Source organism: Pristis pectinata, chromosome 8 (assembly GCF_009764475.1).
Source record: "Pristis pectinata isolate sPriPec2 chromosome 8, sPriPec2.1.pri, whole genome shotgun sequence".
Lineage (NCBI taxonomy): Eukaryota > Metazoa > Chordata > Chondrichthyes > Rhinopristiformes > Pristidae > Pristis > Pristis pectinata.
In genome coordinates, this window is record NC_067412.1 from 7,056,876 (window position 1) to 7,077,650 (window position 20,775).

At 45.2% G+C, this 20,775-nt stretch overlaps 1 protein-coding gene across 3 annotated transcripts in view; it reads left to right on the forward strand.

The window, feature by feature from the left end:
- The first annotated feature begins 3,408 nt into the window (after nucleotides 1–3,408).
- The window catches only part of LOC127573125 (Na(+)/H(+) exchange regulatory cofactor NHE-RF2), a 133,222-nt gene continuing 115,855 nt past the window's right edge, over nucleotides 3,409–20,775 (forward strand). The window contains exons 1-2 of one of the 3 annotated variants that reach the window (XM_052021051.1): nucleotides 3,409–4,096; nucleotides 8,862–9,089. In XM_052021051.1, coding sequence (XP_051877011.1) covers nucleotides 3,887–4,096; nucleotides 8,862–9,089 — 438 coding nt within the window. In that variant the 5' untranslated portion in view covers nucleotides 3,409–3,886. The remainder of the gene's footprint in view (nucleotides 4,097–8,861; nucleotides 9,090–20,775) is intronic. The other 2 variants (XM_052021050.1, XM_052021052.1) reach the window with 2 other exon arrangements.

The following is a 20,775-nucleotide window of genomic DNA, read 5'->3' on the forward strand; positions in this document are numbered from 1 at the left end:
AAAACCATCCTCCCCTCCATGGACTCTGTCTTTACCTCTCGCTGCCTTGGTGAAGCAGCCAGCATAATCAAAGACCTCACCCACCCGGGTCATTCTCTCTTCTCTCCTCTTCCATCAGGCAGAAGATACAGGAGCCTGAGGGCACATACCACCAGGCTCAAGGACAGCTTCTAACCCATTGTGATAAAACTATTGAATGGTTCCCTTATACAATGAGATGGACTCTTGACCTCACAATCTACCTTGTTGTAACCTTGCACCTTATTGTCTACCTGCACTGCACTTCCTCTGTAGCTGTGACACTTTACTCTGTACTGTTATTGTTTTTACCTGTACTACCTCAATGCACTCTGTACTAACCCAATGTAACTGCACTGTGTAATAAATTGACCTGTACAATTGGTATGCAAGACAAGTTTTCCACTGTACCTCGGTACAAGTGACAATAATAAACCAATACCAATACTAAATACTCTGCAGGGGCAAATGGGTGCAGACAACACCAAAGAGCGTGTCAGGTAGCCAATGGTGACCGTTGCCCTCCTTGCAGGCATTGTCCAGCTTCTAATATACTAAGTTTTATGGGTTCTGAATTAACTTCTTACTTTTGCATTCTTTGATAGGAGGTCACTTCTAATTCTCTGAAGCTTATCCAACTATGGGGTTCACTCCAAAGAGAAGAGCTCCAAATGTAGCTGACACTCCAATGTGGTTCCACAGAGGGCTGCACTATCAGAGGTGACCTCTTCCAAAGAGACGTTGACATGAAGGCTGTGCCCGCTTTCTCAGGCGGTTGAGGTAGATCCCAGGGCATAATTATAAAGTAAAGCAGGGAGCTGTTGTTGGTGGTGCCGATCAAGATTTATCTCTCAAGTAACACCACAGCATCAAGCCATTAAGCATCACGAGCATCATGTCATTAAGCTGGAAAGGGTGCAGAAAAGATTCATAAAGAATGTTACTGGGATTGGAGGGCTTCGGTCATAGGGAGAGACTGGATAGGCGGGGGCTTTTTTTTCCTGGAGTGTAGGAGGCTGTAGAGTGACCTTAAGAATTATATGAAATTATGAGGGGTGTAGGTAAGGCGGCTGGTCACAGTTTGTTTCCCAGCGGAGTCTAAATCTAGAGGACATAGATTTAGGTTGAGAGGGGAAAGATTTAAAGGGGGCCTGAGGGGCAACCTTGCCACCCAGAGGGCAGTGGGTATGTGGAACGAGCTGCCAGAGGAAGTGGTAGACAGGTACAATTACAATGTTTAAAAGACGTTTGGACAGGTAGATGAGTAGGAAAGGTTTAGAGGGATATGGGGCACATGCAGGCAAATGGGACTGGCTTAGGTAGGCAACATGGATGAGTTGGACTGTTTTTGTGCTGTATAACTCCATGACTCTATATAACAAAAAGGTTTTGTAGTCATTATCTCTTTGTTGCTTCGTCTCCTTACCTAAAGCAGCATGTACTTGCAATGGAGATAATGCAGCATAGGTTCACCAAACTGGTTCCTTGGTGAGTCCGTCATATGAGGAGGGATTGAGTAGGCTGGGTCACTGTACTCTAAGTGTCCAGAAAAGAGGTGACATGTTTGTAGAGCTCAACAGCATAGATGCGGGGAGAACCAGGGAGTCACAGTCTCAGAGTAAGAGGTAGGCTAACTACAGCTGAGACGAGGAGAAATTTCTTCACTGAATCTTCGAACCTCTCTATCCTAGAGGGCTTAGGTGGCTCAGAGACTGATTGCACTTAAAACAGAGATCAATAGATATTTTTTACATCATAGGAATGTAAGGATATGGGATTAGGACAGGTAGGTGCTGTTTGAGTTTAGGCTGCTTGGATTAGAGAGTATTAGCTTTAGGAAGAGGACGGAAAGTGTGGGTTGTTTTCTCTGGAGCATCAGAGGTTGAGGGGTGACCTGATAGAGGTTTGTAAAGAGGCAACAGATAGGTTTCAACAGTCAGATCCTTTGTCCCAGGGTAAGGAATGTCCAATGCTAGTGGACATACGTTTAAGGTGAGAGGGGGAAAGTTTAAAGAAGATGTGTGGGGTAAGTTTTTTTTACACAGTAGATAAAGTAAGATATCTTTATTAGTCACATGTACATCGAAACACACACTGAAATGCATCTTTTGTGTAGAGTGTTCTGGGGGCAGCCCGCAAGTGTCGCCACGCTAAGTAGTGTTTACGAAGACACAAGAAATTCTGCAGATGCTGGAGTCTGGAGCAATACACAAAAAGTGCTGGAGGAACTCAGCAGGTCAGGCAGCATCCATGGAGGGAAATAAACAGTCGACGTTTCGGGCCGAGACCCTTCATCAGGACTGGAAAGGAAGAGGGCAGAAGCTGGGATAAGAAGGTGGAGGGAGGGGGAGGAGCGCACGCAGGCAGGGGAGAGGTGAGTTCAGATGATAGGAGAGTCCAGGTGAGAGGGGGAAGGTAGGTGGGTGTGGGGGGGGGAAGAAGATGCAATAAGCTGAGAGGTGAGAGGTAGAAGAGGCGAAGGGCTGAAGAAGAAGGAATCCAGTAGGAGAGGGCAGTGGAGTAAAGGATGGGGAGGGGAGGGAGGAGATGGGCAGGTCATCAAGGCGGGGGAAGGGAGCCACGGGAATAAGGGAAGACAAAAGAGTTTGGGGGGAAGAAAAAGGGGTTTTTACAAGGCATTTAGACAGGTGCATGAACATGCAGGGAATGGAGAGTTAAGGATCACGTGCAGGTGATGAGAATAGTTCAATTTGGCATCGTGGTCAGCACAGACCCTATGGGCCGAAGAGCCTGTGCTGTACTATGTTCTATGGGTTCTGAGGTGGACGACACCGATGTGGGACCCGCATAGGCTTCCACGGAGGTGTGGAGGGGTTCGGGGGGGGGAGTTGTAGGACGTGGATGGTGCGGAAGGATCACCCTGCAGACCCACTTTAGCGGTTCACAGGCGAGACGGGTCAAGTGGCCTGCTTTCCGCGCGGGAAGACTCTTGCAACAAAACGCAGCGGGAAAGTGGGAAAGGATTTGAAGTGAAGAGGCACAGATCGAGTGGACAGTCAGAGACCTTTTTCCCAGGGCGACAATGGCTAACACGAGGGGACATAATTTTAAGGTGATTGGAGGAAGGTATAAGGGGGAATGTCAGGGGTAAGTTTTTTTTACGCAGAGAGTGGTGGGTGTGTGGAACGCACTGCCTGCAGTGGTGGTGGGGGCAAATACATTCGGGACATTTAAGGGACTCTTAGATAGACACATGAATGATAGAGAAATGGAGGGCTATGTGGGAGGGAAGGGTGAGATAGATCTTAGAGCAGGATAAAATGTCAGCACAACATTGTGGGCTGAAGGGTCTATACCGTGCTGTAATGTTCTACGAATCGGGCTGTCGGGCGAATTTGGCGCATACTCTCCATGCCCTTGGCGTTCGGTAGGTGGCAGTCAGTTCCAGCCCAGGGATCCAGTAACAAAACTTGCAGCAAGACCCAGTGTCATTGTTTATATCGCTGGCCTGCTCGGCTGCAGTGTACTCGGTCCGTGCGAGTTAGTCTTATAGAATAGATGAACTTACTTTAAAATCTTTTTGTTGTTGTTTGAGTACATAGTTAGGGGGCGGGGGTTGGTGGGAGCAGAGGGCTGGTTTCTGCGGATTTGCTTTGATTGCACTTGGTTGGAACAGACCAGGAGCTGGAAGTTTCCAAGGAAATTTAAACGAGTTGAGCTTCGGTGTGGCGCCGGCGATGGGAATTTAACTCCGGTTTGGTGGGCGCAGTCCAGGGGCACAGACTCACCTCGGCGCCAGTGCGGGCAGGCAGACCAAAGCTGAACTGGTCCGGACGCAGGGAGAAGGGAGGGAGATTGCCTCCGGTGAAATTTGCAACGGGGGGTTAAAAGTATCCGAGCCTCAGGGATGGCGAAGGATCACCTCAAACCGCGCCTGTGCCATATGATAAAAGAGGAGAGTGGTTATGGTTTTCACCTGCACGGCGAGAGGGGGAAACCCGGGCAGTACATCCGCAAAGTGGAGCCCGGCTCTCCCGCAGAGGCGTCGGGGCTGAGCGCAGGAGACCGGGTCATTGAAGTTAACGGGCACAATGTGGAGAAGGAGACTCATCACCAGGTAACCAGCGCCTCTGGTTGTAATGTTTGCTGGGGGGAGGGTGTGGTGGAGAGGGGGGTGATGATGATGATGAGGGAGCGAGGTGGGTTGGAGAGGGAGGGTGAAGAGGGTCGTGGGGTCGAGACGGAGCCATGCAGGGCGAAGAGAGATCCGGGTGAAGGGGGTGGGGAGGTGAAGGGGGGGGGTGGAGGGGGAGGGGAGGTGAAGGGGGGGGTGGAGGGGGAGGGGAGGTGAAGAGGGGGAGGGGGTGAAGGGGGAGGGGAGGTGAAGGGGGGTGGAGGGGAAGGGAGGTGAAGAGGGGGAGGGGGTGAAAGAGGTAAAGGGGTGAAGGGAGGGGTAAAGGGGTAGGGGGGAGGGGGAGGGGGTGAAGAGGGGGAGGGGAGGTGAGGGGGAGGGGGTGAAGAGGGCGAGGGGTGGAGAGGGGTGAAGTGAGGGGTAAAGGGGTGGGGAGGGGGGAGGGAGGGGTTGAAGTGGGGGGTGAAGGGGAGGGGGAGGTGGAGGGGAGGTGAGGTGAAGTTGGGGGGAGGAGGGTGAAGTGGGAGGGGAGGTGGTGGGGGGTGAAGGGGAGGGAGGGGAGGTGAAGTGGAGGAGGGTGGGGAGGGAGTGGGGGTGGTGAGGGGGGTGAAGAGGGATGGGGAAGGGGTAGGGAGGGTGGGTGAGGAGGAAGAGAGAGGTGAGGAGGGAAGGAAAGAGGGAGGGGGAGGGATAGAGAGAGGGGTAATGAAATTGTAACCATGGGTCTTGAAAAACACACACACACACACACACACACACACACACTTGCCTTGCGTCCTGCTCGTACAGATCAATTCGTTACACAGTGCTTCAAGGTAGTAAAAGGTAAAACAATAACAATGATTTAAAAGACATTTGGATAAGTACATGGATAGGAGGGGTTTAGAGGGATAGGGGACTAGCTGGATGGACACCATTGATGAGTTAGGCTGAAGGACCTGTTTCCATGCTGGATTACTCCACACAGGCTTGTGTTTCTATATCTTCTTTCCCCACCTTTTAGGGTGCCAGATGTGCTGAACATCCAATGGTGGTGGGCTATCATTTGTCTCTTGCAATTTGGTCACACTGAGCTCCCACGAGCGGGAATGCATTAGTGAATGGGGGGTCTGCTTCATGAATAGGGTTTATTGCATTAGGGTTTGAGTGCAGGAGTAGAGAGTCTTGCTGCGATGCTGCAGGGTTTTGGTGAGATCGGCGTAAAGCAGTTTGGCTTCTGTATTTGAAATATAGGAGTCAGTGAGGTGTGAACTCGCTGGATTGATTTTCGGGATGAGGGGTTGACCAATGAGAGAGTGAGTAAGATTGTCCCAAAATCTCTGGAATTTAGGAAAATGAGATGGTATTTCATTGAAGCAAAGGTGATACTGAGAGAGGGTGTGTACATTGGGAGGGGGGAGTGTAGGCAGTGACTGTTGCCTCCCTTCCCCCCCCCACCCCCAAAGCCCCCCTTCTTCCCACCCCCCCCCCAATAATTCACTGTGTATAGTTCACTTCAATAATTCAATGTAAGCTTATACACACAGTGTATGCACATAGTTTCTCCATCACATTGGGGGATGTATCATGGACATGTTGTTGTTGTGTGCCCCCTGCTGAGAGAAATTGACAAGGCAGACACTGAGAGGCTGACTCCTGGGGCTGGTGAGTTTGAGTTGGGGTTGAAGGGGTTGGTCATTTTCGGACTGAAATGCAAAGAGGGCTGTGGATATTTGTATATCAGTGCTGGGATCACTAGATGCTTGGTTATAAGGCGAGACTGACTGGGGAAGGTGTTGAAGTGCAGGTTAAGCCATGATCTCACTGAATGGTGGATCTGCGTGATATTCTGGCTTCTATTTCTTAAATCCTTTGTCATAGTTATACAGCGTGGAAGCAGCAGGCCCTTTGACCCTACTTCTCCTTGCAGACCAAGATGCCTATCTCAGCAAGGACTAGCTCAGGTAGACATCTTGGTTGGCAAGGACAAATTTGCCTGCATTTGCCCCATGTCCCTCCAAACCTTTCCTATCTTTACGCCTGTCCAAATGCCTTTTAAACATTTTAATTGTACCCGCCTCTACCACCTCCTCTGGCAACTCGTTCCGTATACCTACCACCCTCTGTGTGGAGGGGGACAAAGTTGCCCCTCGGGTCCCTTTTAAATTTTCCCCTCTCAACTTTAAACATATGCCCTCTGGTTTCAGACTCCCTCACACTGGGAAAAAGACTGTGAACAGGTACCTTATCTATGCCCCACATGATTTCGTATATCTCTATAAGGTCATCCCTCAGCCTCCTATGCTCCAGGGGAAAAAAATACCCCAGCCTATCCAGTTTCTCCTTGGAATTCAAGCCCTCCAGTCCTGGTAACATCCTTGCAAATCTTGAGGGACGGTTCACTGGCGATAATAACCATCCTCTTCGAAACAATCCAAGAGGTTTAACCTAAGAAAATTGCCGATTCAACTGTGCAGTATCCCCTAGTTACTGTGCTTCCTACGGAGTGTTGCTGTTGATTTTTGAATCTGGATGTGAACCCAGAGTGTAACCAGAAATTATCAAAAAGAGCTTTCCTTGTTCCTTTGACCCCACCCTCCCCAAGTTTACAAGTAGGATGAAGATGTGGAGGAAGTAAAGGTACAAGATTTAGATGACATTACCCAACTAGCTTGGTTACAAAGCATCAATAAATGGTAGTGAGGAAGGTACTTTATGAACGTCTCCCATAATTTCCTGTATAGTTTATTAAATGAACACTTAAGCTACTACAAGGCATTGATGACTTTAATGGGTCACTGAACATATTTTATTGAGGAAGGGGTTCCTTATCTAATGGCAGATGCTCAGATTTGTTTTGCAAAGCTGTAACATGTTCAAACCTTCACTTGATTTTCTACTGCCTCATCCAAAGCTTGAGAGATTCATTTTCAGATCATTTTGATCTGTGAGATGTGGCATAGTGTCACAATCAAATGAAATGTTTTGAGAAATTTGATTCTTAAAATATAGCAAAAATGAACTCTGGCTATACCATGAGTCTCAAATGATCAAGACATCTTTCTCAATACTGAGATCAAATGTGTATCACAGTGCAGTAAAACCTGTCTTGGAATTGATGCAATTTTTTGATCGTACTGAGAAATGCATTGAAATAGAGAGCACTGCAGTGAAACCCTGCGACCAGTAGCTTTAGTACATTTTAGTTTAATCGGTGTGACTATCCAGTTGCATGAACTTCAGCCCAGTCATCTGGGGGTTTTAACTTGCTGTGATTTAATGCAGATAAGGTTGGGTGGGTGGGATTAGGAGTGTCTTTATATTTTGTCATATTTTATTTAAACAGAATGTGTTCTGCAATAACATAATGGGCTGTCTCTACCAAAAGGTAGAGTCAGCCCATTATGAAAGGGGTCTTTGGGAGGTTTGGTGAATAGGAGCCTGTATGAGATGCTTGGTCATGTGATTCCCATTTACAGGGAGTCTCTCAAGATGTTGGCCAATTCCATTTTATTTTAAACTTTTTAACCACAAGAAAGTACTATACCATGAATGATCTACAGACTGCCTGCTGATCTTAAAGAAACCCTTCTGAGCCCATATGGTTTATAACTAGAAATGGTTACAAATTTGTTAGTGCCATCCTCTGAGTCTGGGTGATACCGTTGGGAGGTAATGGATGGTCAGTGTTACTGAGTCCCTGTGTGAGAGGAAGCACTAGATATAGACGCAACAACCCCAGTTTTAGTTCTGTTTCACCTGCTGGTAACTCCTTTCCTGTTTTGAGAGTCAATAATTATTTTCCGTTAACCTATTCCTCAGGAGAATTAAGGAGAGCCAATCACGATGATAACCCTCGTCTTTGAAGTAATTCTGTACATTCACCCAAGAGATTGAATGTCTTTTCCAAAAGTTGCCACGCCAACTGTGCAGTGCACCTCCTGTACTGCTGCTTCACTGGTCTGTAAACATATAGAGCATCGAACACTGCAGCACGGTACAGGCCCTTCGGCCCACAATGTTCTGCTGACATTTTATCCTGCTCTAAGATCTATCTAACCCTTCCCTCCCACATGGCCCTCCATTTCTCTATCATTCATGTGTCTGTCTAAGAGTCTCTTAAGTGTCCCTAATGTATCTGCCCCCACAACCTCTGCTGGTAGTGCGTTCCACGCACCCACCACTCTCTGTGTGTAAAAAAAACCCAAACAACAACAACTTACCCCTGACGTCCCCCTTATACCTTCCTCCAATCACCTTAAACTTATGTCACCTCGTGTTAGCCATTTTCGCCCTGGGGAAAAAGTCTCTGACTCTCCACTCGATCTAGGCCTCTTCTTGTACACCTCTATCAGGTCACCTCTCATCCTCCTTCTCTCCAAAGAGAAAAGCCTTAGTTCGCTCAACCTACCCTCATAAGACCTGCTCTCCAATCCAGGCAGCATCCTGGTAAATCTCCTCTGCTCCCTCTCTAAAGTTTCCACATCCTTCCTGTAATGAGGCGACCAGAACTGAACACAATACTCCAAGTGTGGTCTAACCAGAGTTCTAAAGAGCTGCAACATCACCTCGCTGCTCTTGAACTCAATCCCCTGACTAATGAAGGCCAACACACCATATGCCTTCTTAACAACCCTATCGACCTGTGGCAGTCATGATGACAATGACTTTTCCAGTTGGAATGTTCTGATGTGCCTCTGTGCTTAACGTTTGAGGCCTTGTCACGGCTGATGAGCATTTGTTGAAAGGTTGTAACCACTTTCTTCACCAGGTTGTGCAGCGGATCAAAGCGATGGAGCATGAAACACGGCTGCTGGTGGTGGACAAGGAGACGGATGAATACTTGCGAAACCAGCACCTTGCTGGCACGGGGGACTATGATCAGAATCTCACTCCAGACAACTCCAAGGACAACGGGCAGGTGTGGAAGCAGCAAGTAATAATAAGCAGTGGAGAGCCCACAAGGTTATCCAACAGGTCCATTGATGGGAACAGGAAGGTAGGAAATTCATTGAAAGATCACCAAGATTTTGGGTAATTATGGACTTTGTTTTTCAGTGCTCTTTTCTCTAGTGATTTTTGAACCTCCAGTTGGCTTTGGAATATATTTAAAGGAACTTGTCCTTTATCAAATGTACCCATTGTAGCTGCTTCCCCATGTTTTTTCTTGTGTTATCTAAAACCCAAGCATTAACAAGACAACAAGCGGTATTGTACTGTATTGATACAATCACAGCCTTCAAAGGAGCAAAGTAAGTGGTTTGCAATGTGCAGTCCAAGTAAAACAGGGCAAGTGCATCAGACAGACAAGGAAAAATCTTGAAGAAACTTCTCCAAATATGGAGCAAGAACATTTGAGTAGAAAATGTAGTACTATCAGGGAGAGCATATATACAGATGGGGAGAAATGCATGCACTTTATGATTAAACCTTGCTGTTGTAAGATAAATGTTCATTGTCAACAATCCACCAGTGTACTTCCTTAGTGATATAATGTAAGTTCTTCTCACTGGTTTGTATCTCCTGCTGACTGAGGTATGTTCGGAATAATGTTGTCCTTGGGTTGTAGATGTCCAGTGCGGGAAATTGATAATGTCCAATTCTGGACAAAGCCCATAGGGAAGTGAGGTGTGTGCATACATGCACCTGTTTCTTGTAGGGATACCATTATAGCTGCCTACCTTAACCCATGTACATGTCCAACTCCTGTATGTACCATACATGGATATGCTGCATGTAACATGGAGCGTGAATTTAAGAATATCGTTTCCTTGTGAATTTTATGCTTTGAATGAGAAGGAAATGTGCTGATGAGTAGGTGAGAGAGGAGGATAATTGACCCAAGCTATTTTTATCAGTTTATCAGTTTATCAGTTTATCAGTGGACTGGGAGTCATTCACTCTTGATAATGGAGGAGAAGAAAGGGGAAGTTACATACCAGGCATGACTAGAGTAATCCCTTCCTGCTAGTATTTTCCCTTTGAGAGGGAACACCCTGTCTTTCCATTCATCAGTGTTGGCTCTGCACTTCCTTGATATTTTGATTGCATTTTTAGCATGACATACATTGAAGTAATTTTCCCATTCTCTGTCCAATACACTTACAAGAATGGAATTTAAAGGTTGTAAACCCTTTGTCCCTCCCAACCTCTGCTTCCTCCAGCCTTAAATCCACCAATCTGGCACAATCATCCTGGAAGTTAATTGCTTTAATTGCTAATTTTAAGCTGCTTCAGTGCCAGTCTCTGGAATTCACTAATTCTCCATTCTACATCTCTCCTTTAAGGTAGAATCTACCTTTTGAGTCACCTCTCTTTTGCAGTTCTGAAGAAAGGTCCCTGATCTTTTAGATGGACACGTGAATGGAGGGATATGGATCATGTGCAGGCTGAAGAGATTTAGTTTAATTTGACATCGTGTTTGGCCCAGACATCGTGGGCCAAAGGACCTGTGCTGTACTGTTCTACGTTAACAGTTTCTTCTTTCACTGTTGCTGAAAATTTTTTATTTCAGAGTTACAGTATCTGCTGCACCGTGGGCAGGCACGGTAGTGTAGCGGTTAGCGTAATGCTATTACAGCGCCAGTGACCCAGGTTCAATTGCGGCCGTTGTCTGTAAGGAGTTTGTACGTTCTCCCCGTATCTACGTGGTTTTCCTCCAGGTGCTCCGGTTTCCTCCCACGTTCCGAAGACGTACGGGTTAGAAAGTTGTGGCCATGCTATGTTGGCGCCGGAAGCGTGGCGACACTTGCGGGCTGCCCCCAGAGCAGTCTACGCGGGAAGATGCATTTCACTGTGTGTTTCGATGTACGTGTGACTAATAAAGAAATCGTATCTTTTGTTTTTGATTTTCATTCTTTAACCAAGTTATTGGTCACCTGTCCTAATATTAGTCAGTAACCATTATCGTTAAGTGTGCCATGCACTGTCCTGGGACATTTTGCTGTGCTAAAGACATTAAATAAACATCAGCTGTTAATGCACAGTGTGCACCTCTCAAGATTATTTCTTTTTAAGTTTTCTTTGAATAGATGTATGGTAAGCATCAGTATTACTAAACTTGCTGGCAGTGCCTGTGCAGATCTCTTCAGGATGCTGCAAATCTGGGACAGAGCTACTTCACTCAAAGTTTTTTTTTGTGTGTGGAATTTTGAATTTTAGTTGGAATGGGCCCAGAAGAAATTTGCTTTCCAAGTTTCCAGTACTGTATGTTTTGAGCCATTTGTGTTCATATTGTTTTTCACAAGCTGATTACTGTTAAAGAATGTTGTCACATGGTCTCTGAGCTTCTGAAAAAGATTTAAAGAGAGAGAAAGGGAGCAGTGTCAAGTTATCATTAGTGCTGAGGTTTCCTAAAGGATTTTTGCTTTCTGAGTCTTTACGGACTTGTGTAACTGTGACGTAATGGCTTTTTAAAAATAAAAAGCAGAGATGGCTTCTTCACTTGGTATTTTTATAATCCTTCTGCTTTTATCCCTTCCTCTGCTGTGCACCCTTTATGTAGTTTTAAAAAAAAACCAAACTGCTGGAGGAACTCAGCAGGTCAGGCAGCATCTGTAGAGGGAAGTGGACAGCCAACTTTTTTTGGGCTGAGATGAGGGGTCTCGAACCGAGATATTGACTGTCCATTACCTTCCACAGATGCTGCCTGACCTGCTGAGTTCTTCAAGCAGTTTGTTTTTTGCTCCAGTTTCCAGTGTCTTGTGACCCCCCCCTTTTATGTAGTGTTTTCCAGAGATCTGCCTCTTAGCATATTGTGTCACCATGGCTCTTGCAAACATAATATTTTGGGGAACTAACAGTTTCTATGAACAGCAGTCTGTTTTGAAAGCAGTGTGACATCCTGTGCATTGATAAGTAACAGTTCTCCCTCATGGTGAGAGAGCAAGGAGGCCGTGGGTTCAAGCTCCATTCTGGATGCATATCAAGATTAATGCTTCAGTGGAGTCCCTGAAGTACTGACTTTTAGAAGAACAATTAAACAGACCCCCACACAGTGGACGTTGAAACAATCCTAGGACATGGATTTGGCAAAAAGCAGGCTACATCTCCCTGGTGTCATAGCCAATAATTATCCCTCAGTCAACATGATAAAATAGGCCAAAATCAGCATGGTTTGCTTAAGGGGAAATGACAAATCTGTTGAAATTCTTTGAAGGAGTAACAGGCAGGATAGACAAAGGAGAGTCAGTGGATGTTTACTTGGATTTTCAGGAGGCCTTTGACAAGGTGCCGCACATGAGGCTGCTAAACAAGATGGCCCATGGTATTACAGGAAAGGTACTAACGTGGATAGAAGATTGGCTGACTGGCAGAAGGCAGAGAGTGGGAATACAGGGGGCCTTTTCCAGTCGACTGCTTGTGACTAGTGTTCTGCAGGGGTCGGTGTTATGTCAGCTACTTTTCGCGTTATATGTTAATGATCTGGATAATGGAATTGTGGGCTTTGTGGCCAAGTTTGCAGCTGATACAAAGATAGATGGAGGGGCAGGTATTGTTGAGGAAGCAGGGAGTCTGCAGAAGGACTTTGACATGTTGGGAGAATGGGCAACGAAGTGGCAGATGGAATACAGCGTAGGGAAGTGTACGGTCATGCACTTTGGTAGAAGGAATAAAGGCATAAACTATTTTCTAAGCTAGGAGCAAATTCAGAAATTGGATATTGCAAAGGGACTTGGGGGTCCTAATGCGGGATTCCCTAAAGGTTAACTTGCAGGTTAAGTCTGTGGTAAGGAAGGAAAATGCAATGTTAGCATTCATTTCCAGAGGACTAAGAATATAAAAGCAAGGAGGCAATGCTGAGGCTTCACAAGATGTTGGTCAGACCACATTTGGAGTATTGTGAGCAGTTTCGGGCCCTGTATCTAAGGAAGGATTTGCTGGCATTGGGGAGGGTCCATAGAAGGTTTGAGAATGATCCTGGGAATGAAAGGGTTAACATCTGAAGAGTGTTTGATGGCTCTGGGCCTGTACTCGATGGAGTTCAGAAGGATGAGGGGGGATCTCATTGAAACCTATGAATATTGAAAAGCCTGGATAGAGTGGACGGGGAAAGGATGTTTCCAGTGGTGGGAGAGTCTAGGACCAGAGGGCACAGCCTCTGAAAAGAAGGACGTCCCTTTAGAACAGAGATGAGGAGGAATTTTTTTAGCCAGAGGGTGGTGAATCTGTGGAATTCATTGTCACAGAGGGCTGTGGAGGCCAAGTTATTGGATGTATTTAAAGCGGAGGTTGATAGGTTATTGATTAGTAAGGGCGTCAAAGGTTACAGGGAGAAGGCAGGAGAATGGGATTGAGAGGGGAAAAATAAATCAGCCACAATTGAATGGTGGAACGGACTCAATGGGCTAAACAGCCTAATTCTGCTCCTATGTCTTATGGTCTAACATTGCTAAATAAAGAAACATTGCTTGTTGTAGGAGCTAGCTGTACATCTGAGTTTGAATCTTGCCATGCCAACTCGGTGCTTTCAATAAGTACATTTAAGAAATTGTTCCACTTGTGTAAAACATTTTGTAATTAAATTGTGGAATGCAAAGTAAAGATTACGATGGGACTATTGAAATGACATTTTATTTTAACAACCCCACCTGGTTTACTAATATCCTTTGGGGAAGGAAATCCACTGTCCTTGCCCAGTCTGGCCTGTCGGTGGCATGTACGTTGGCTCCTAACTGCCTTCACAGCCCAGCGATCATTAGGGAGGGGCAATATATTTCAGCATTGCTGGTGATGACTGCATCCTGTGAGAGAATCACTTTTGAAACAAAAACTTAAAACTAAAACAATAGCCTTCTTACTGTTCCAACATATTTCCATGGCAGAGGAGCACTTTGCGGTGAAAGACGCTGTAGAAATGCACGTCCTTTCTGTAAGTTGTATCTTTTAAGTTATCAATGTCTTGTGATGTTCTACTATAATAACTGGTGTTTGGCTTGAGTAGTCTGGCCAACGACAGAGCAAGTGTAGAATGTGCTATTAAATTCTGCAACCGCATTTGGCAAACCATCAATTCTCAGGTGACTCTGACTAATTTAGCAAGTTTTGATGTGGAATTAGTGCACTTTTTTTTTCCATGTGCTTCACCAAATGCCAGTGATGTAGAGGTAATGAAGTTCGGCTATATTTTAAGCATAAGCAGTAAACTTGTCCAACTGTTCACTGACTAGGATAATTTCTATAAGATCGGAACAGGCTGGGAGATCAGTTTGTTGGGTGGCTCTGCAACTAATTACCTCAATTACTGAATTATTTGGTTTGGCATCTATCGCTTGTTGCAATAATCAAATGTATTGTTATGACCGATTATCATCCTTCCAGTCTCCCCTGTCTGGGTTGTTGTCTGTTACAAAAAATAAAGGGCCACTGGGCTTTGCTTTTAGTTCTATAGAAACGAGCTAAGCGTTCTACTTTTACATGTTTTCTTACCTGTGGTATTGATTCCCATCCGACAAATTTTTTTTCCACCACAGTTATACTCCAATAATAATCCTGGCTATTGTGAATCTAATTAAGTTGCTCTGTGATGTGTGATTGTCCCTAAAACACTGAACCATCCAGGTGGAACCAGGATCCTTTGTGTGCTGATATGTGTGTACCAAGGTGAACTGCTCATTATGACTTAATTGTTTGCACTGTTCTGGTAGAATTCCAAACTCGTGTTTGCTGTTGGAAATGAAGCTGGCTCTTTTCTTAGTTGTGGTCCACATCCAGAATATTGGCTGCTATCTTTTTTTTAACTTTTAAAAGTCCCGGTGTTGTTTGAGCACGTAAGAAATTGAAACATGAATGGGCTCCATGGTCTGTTCTGCCATTCAGTAGAACCAAAAGCAAAGCACTTTTTCTCTGAAGCGTTGGCGGCTGAGGGGCGACCTGATAGATATGTATACAATTATGATGGGCATAGATAAGGTAGACTGTCTGTTTTTCCCAGGGTGGAAATGTCAAAAAGCAGAGCGCACAGCTTTAAAGTGAGAGGGGGGAAACGTGTGAAGGAGATTGGTGAGGCAATTTTATTTATCCAGGGAGTAGCAGGTGCCTGGAATGGGCTGCCAGGGGAAGTGGTGGAAGCAGATATGATAGCAATATTTAAGAAGTATTTAGACAGATGGAGCAACATGGACCATGTGTATGCAGGGTTTAGTTTAATTTGGCATCATGGTTGGCACAGACATTGTGGGCTGAAGGGCCTGTTCCTGTGCTGTATCTGATTTTATTTATTTATTTGATTATCTTGGTCTCAGCTACTGCCTGTCCCAATTACCGCTCATGCCCCTGTAGTCCAAAAGGTAGTCTATCTTGGTCGTGAAAAGATCCACTGATTCCGTCTCCAGCTCTCTGGTGTAGCAGACTCCAAAGATTCTGTGGGAAGAAATTCCTCCTCAACTCGGTCTCGATTGGTCGACTCCTGATTCTGACACTTGAGCTGTTCAGAGGGACAGAAGCATTGTTGGAAGTGCAGTTTCTTTGGATGTGACATCAGACCAAGACCTTTTAAGCTGACCTACAACTCTGTTAGAGGAAGAGCAGAGATCTGTCATCCAATGCCTCTGGGAATGGGTCATTTATCAACTTGCTGTTTGTGGGAGCTTGCTTTGCACAAATTGGCAGTCCTTCTTCCACATTTTATCCATAACTATCCTTGAACAATCTGATACACTCATGCCCAAATCAGCTGTCTGTGTTCTGTTTGAACGATGGAGACTATGGCCCCACCAATCTGGTTGATGATGTTAAGTAATCCATGTTTAGGCATCTTTGGGATTTCTTAACATGCATGACCCTCGCAGAAGAAATTCTTTCGTGTCTCAAACGGGCTTCTTTATGGGCAACTTTAGCTGGATTCCCTCATCAGAGAACACAGCCTCACAGTATCTTTGTTGTAAACTCCCATTGGAAACTTGTATGTTTTAATGAGATTACCTCTTCTAAGAGAATGGGGTCAATCAGCTTAATATTTCCTCATGAGGTATTGACTTAAACCAAGGAATCCGTCTAGTGAATCTTCTTTGAACTGTCTCCAGAGCAAGTATATCCTTCCGTTAAATAAGGAGACCAAACTCTAGGTGTGGTGTGTGTAGGTTTATAGCAAGACTTCCCCAGCTGCACTCTGAGGCAAAGGAGATGAGCAAGGAAGAGGATGTAGTTGGGCTAAGGGAATGGCATTGGGTGGGGACGGACTAGCATGCAGAGTTTTTGACAGGAGCTGAAAATAATGGCAGATTTTTGAATTGAAGGAAACTCCCTGTTTATCCAAGGATTGACTTGATGTTAGATAAACAGTCACATAGGAGGATAGTCAAAAGTTTAATATCCAGCCAGCAGTGGGGCGTGCAAAACATTAAATCACTGATTTAATGTTTTACACGCCCCTTGAATTCCAAGAGTTGGCCGTAATTTCGCTGGAACTACACGCCTCCAAGTGGGACAGTTGTGAGTTCAAGCTCTGGAGCTGGCAGTGTGTTGGGAGTGTCAATCCATGGGGGAATGCTGGAGTGTTGGAAGAACCATCTTTAATGGGAGATGTTAAATGAGAACCTGTCTATACCTCTGGCTGCCTTGGTGAAGCAGCCAGCATAATCAAAGACCCCACCCACCCGGGTCATTCTCTCTTCTCTCCTCTTCCATCAAGTAGAAGAAACAGGAGCCTAAGGGCACGTGCCACCAGGCTCAAGGACAGCTTCTACCCCACTGTGATAAGACTATGGAACGGTTCCCTTATACGATGAGATGGACTTTGACCTCACAATCTACCTTGTTGTGACCTTGCATCTTATTGTCTACCTGCACTGCACTTTCTTTGTAGCTGTGACACTTGACTCCGTACTGTTATTGTTTTTACCTGTACTACCTCAATGCACTCTGTACCAACTCAATGTAACTGCACTTTGTAATGAATTGACCTGTACAATAGGTATGCAAGACAAGTTATCCCAATAATATCCCAATATTATTGACAGACATATAAACCAGGAGCAGTAGGTTATTTGCCCACTTTAATCCAATTTGCCCGTTATTTGCCTGCTTTCTTGTTTAATAAGATTGTGGCCAATCTAAATGTAACCTTAACTCTGCATTCCTGCCTATCCCCACCACTTTTCACCCCCTGCATATCAAGAATCTCTCCATCTTTACCTTGAAGAATATTCTTTTGGCACACTGGCCTTCATCAATCAGGGCATGGAGTACAGAAGTTGGGATGTTATGCTGCAGTTGTACAAGCTGTTGGTGAGGCTGCATTTGGAATATTTTGTTGAGTTTTGGTTACCCTGCTATAGGAAAGATGCCATTAAGCTGGAAAGATTTAAAAGAATGTTGCCAGGGCTCAAGGGTCTGAGTTATGGAGAGAGGTTGAGTCTTCTTTTTTCCTGTTGTGTAGGAGAATGAGGGGTGATCTTATAGAGGTGTATAAAATCATTGGGGGCGTAGATAGGGTGAATGCACACAGTCTTTTTCCCAGGGTTGGGGAATCAAGAACTGGAGGGCACAGGTTTAAGGTGAGAGGGGAGAGATTTAATAGGAACCTGAGGGGCAACATTTTCACCCAACGGGTGGTCAGTATGTGGAACGAGCTGCCAGAGGAAGTGGTTGAGGCAGGTACATTATGAACATTTAAAAGGTTCTTGGACAGGTACATGGATAAGAAAGGTTTAGAGGGATCTGGACCAAATGCGGGCAAATGGGACTGGCTTAGGTGGGAATCTTGGTCGGCATGGACCAGTTGGGCCGAAGGGCCTGTTTCTGTGCTGTATGACCCTCTGACTCTATTCAAAGACTTTGCTTCCACTGCCTTTTGAGGAAGAGTTCCAAAAACTCATGACCCTCAAAGGGAAAAAAAAAGTCTCATTAAATTGATGTCTCCTTGTGTTTAAACAGTGAGCTCTGGTTGTAGATTCTCCCACAAAAGGAAAGATCCCATAGAGCTGCAGCCTCGCAGCTCCAGAGACCTGGGTTCAATCCTGACCTTGGGCGCTGTCTATGTGGAGTTTGCATGTTCTCCCTGTTACTGCGTGGTTTCCCCTGGGCGCTCCGGTTTCCTCCCACATTCCAAAGGCGTCTGGGTTAGGAAGTTGTGGGCATGCTATGTTGACGCCGGAAGGGTGGCGACACTTGCGGGCTGTCCCCAGAACACTCCACGCAAAAGGTCCATTTCACTGTGTGTTTCGACGTACATGTGACCAATAAAGATATTTTATCTTATCTTGTATCCATCTTATCAAAACCCCTCAGAATCACAATTCTATCAAGTTTCCTCTTGCTTGTGTGAACCCCAGCAGAAATGAGCTTGTCCAACCTTTCCTCAAGACCCATCCTGTCCATTCCAGGTCTTAGTCCAGTGAATCTTCTCTGAACTGCTGCCAACCCTTTAAAGTCCTTCCATAACTAAGGAGACCAGCATTGTAGAGCACTCCAGATGTGACCTCACTAATGCCTCACCTAACTGAGGCATAGCCTCCCCACTTTCGTATCCTATTCCCTGATTACATTTTGTAGGCCTTCCTAATTAGTTGCTGTACCTCTGTGCTGGCCCTTAGTGAGTCAAAAAGAATAAGGGAGTTCTCCCCAATGTCTTAAACCAATAAGCAGCCCATATTCAAGACCACAGAGAGATGCTTGCCACAATCGTGTTACTACATGTGGGAGTTTTCTATGCACAAAATGGATGCTGCATTTTCTGTATTACAACAGTGATTGCATTTCAAAAGTGCTTAATTGACAGTAGTGTTTTTGAAATGAGAGGTGCTATTTAAACGCGGGTCTCTTATTCTGTCTCAGTCTCGTTAGTTCATTTTATGCTTGTTTTCTTCCTTCTCAGATGGGTGAAGATTGAGAACCGTGTAATAACCTTGACCTCTTTCGCTCCCTACTATTCTGCACACGGATACGATGGGTTCTGGCGCTGGCCTCATCCTAGCTGCAGTTCCGACTATCTCACAGCCCCAGCTGCTGCCCTTCCCCTGGCCTCATTACATCCTGCCTTGGCTGACATCAGTCACCTCTGCTTTGGTCCAATTAAAGGGCCAGGTTTTGTTCATTCCCACCAACCACAGAGAGAAAGTTATTCTGGCACCGAGCACATCTCTCTCTGTTCAGATGCTCTCTCAAACTGCTTGGGTTGAAGTTTGAATATCCCAGGCCTCTGGATTCCAGAATCCCACACTATTGTCCAATTGGGGGTGTGGGGTGGGGGCGGAGGAGAAGGGGCAGATGGTGTACTGTTAAAAAGTAGCCAAGGTTACATTTGTGCTACACTACTGCTAAGAATTTTGTATTGTTTATACCTCCCTGAGGTGAACAGAGTGTTGTTCAAGATACTCTGGAGGAGAGAGTGGTCTTTCAGTGACATGTATGGAGAAAAAGGCCATTTATCCCAATTAGCTTGAAGTAAATAATGAGCCAATTGGGATAAATGACCTTTTTCTCAATGCTTGTGTTTTATTACTGTGCGTTTACAATTCTTATTGTGTTCACATGAATTTGCCTGAAAATACAGATGTTTCTGAAAAAGTTGTGTAATCTTTTTGGTCTAAAGAACATTTTGCAGATGTAGCTTCTGCTTTAAGCCACTGTTGATTGAGTGATCAGTTTTTGGTAATGTCCTTGGACAAGAATTTTGTTTTTGTTTTAAATCATTCCTTCGTGGGATGTGGGCCTTGCTGGCAAGGCTGACGTTTGTCACTAACCCCTAATTGTCCTTGAATTAAGTGATTTTTCTGGAACAGTTGGTGGGTCTGGAGTTGCATGTAGAGCAGACTGGGTAAGGACAGTAGTTTTGTTAGTTGTAGGGTACTGGGCAACCATAGTGATCATGATTTTACTGATATTAGATTTTTTTTGTTTCATATTTAATTAACAATTGAAATTCCACAGCCCCTTGGTAGAATTTGAACTCATGGAGTGACCTTGTAGAGGCTCATAAAATCCTGAGGGCCATAGATAAGGTGAATAGCCAGTCTTTTCGCCAGGGTACGAGAGTCTAAAAACTAGAGGGCATAGATTTAAGGTGAGAGGGGAAGGATTTAAAAGGGACCTGAGGGCAACTTTTTCACACACACAGGGCGGTGGGTATATGGAATGAGCTGCCAGAGGAAGTGGTAAAGAGATTTGGACAGGTATGTGGATAGGAAGGGTTCAGAGGGACGTGGGCCAAACAAATGGGACTAACTCAGTTAGGCAACTTGGTCAGCATGGATGAGTTGGGCTGAAGGGCCTGTTTCCGTGCTGTATTGCCCTATGACTCTTTGTCCTTCGATTGTTAAGTCTGGTAATTTAACACTGTATAACTGAGGGGAAAAATGCACTGAAGGCAATTTCCAAATCCAGAATCCATTTTGAAGCCTCACTCCAGGAAAAAAGAGTTTGCAGGTAACTGGATTTGTAATTCATTGTTACTAAAATACAAATCTCACTTCTAATATTGTGTTGGAAGTTTGGAACCAACACCTGGATGTGTCTGGAGAGATTTTTTTTCCATTTGACTATCTAGGAGAGATGGTTGGTAACACTCGCTGAATAAGCTAAATTTTTTTTGCCTTTCATGGTCTTTTTATTGATCTACAATTTACTTTGTGTGTAGGATGAAAGTCTGGGGGAGAAATGCCATTTCTCTGCAGTCGCTCCTTTGAAATATGGTTCATTCTTTGTGGGCAGAACTCCTTTCATCCAATTCCCTTTGACTGACCGAG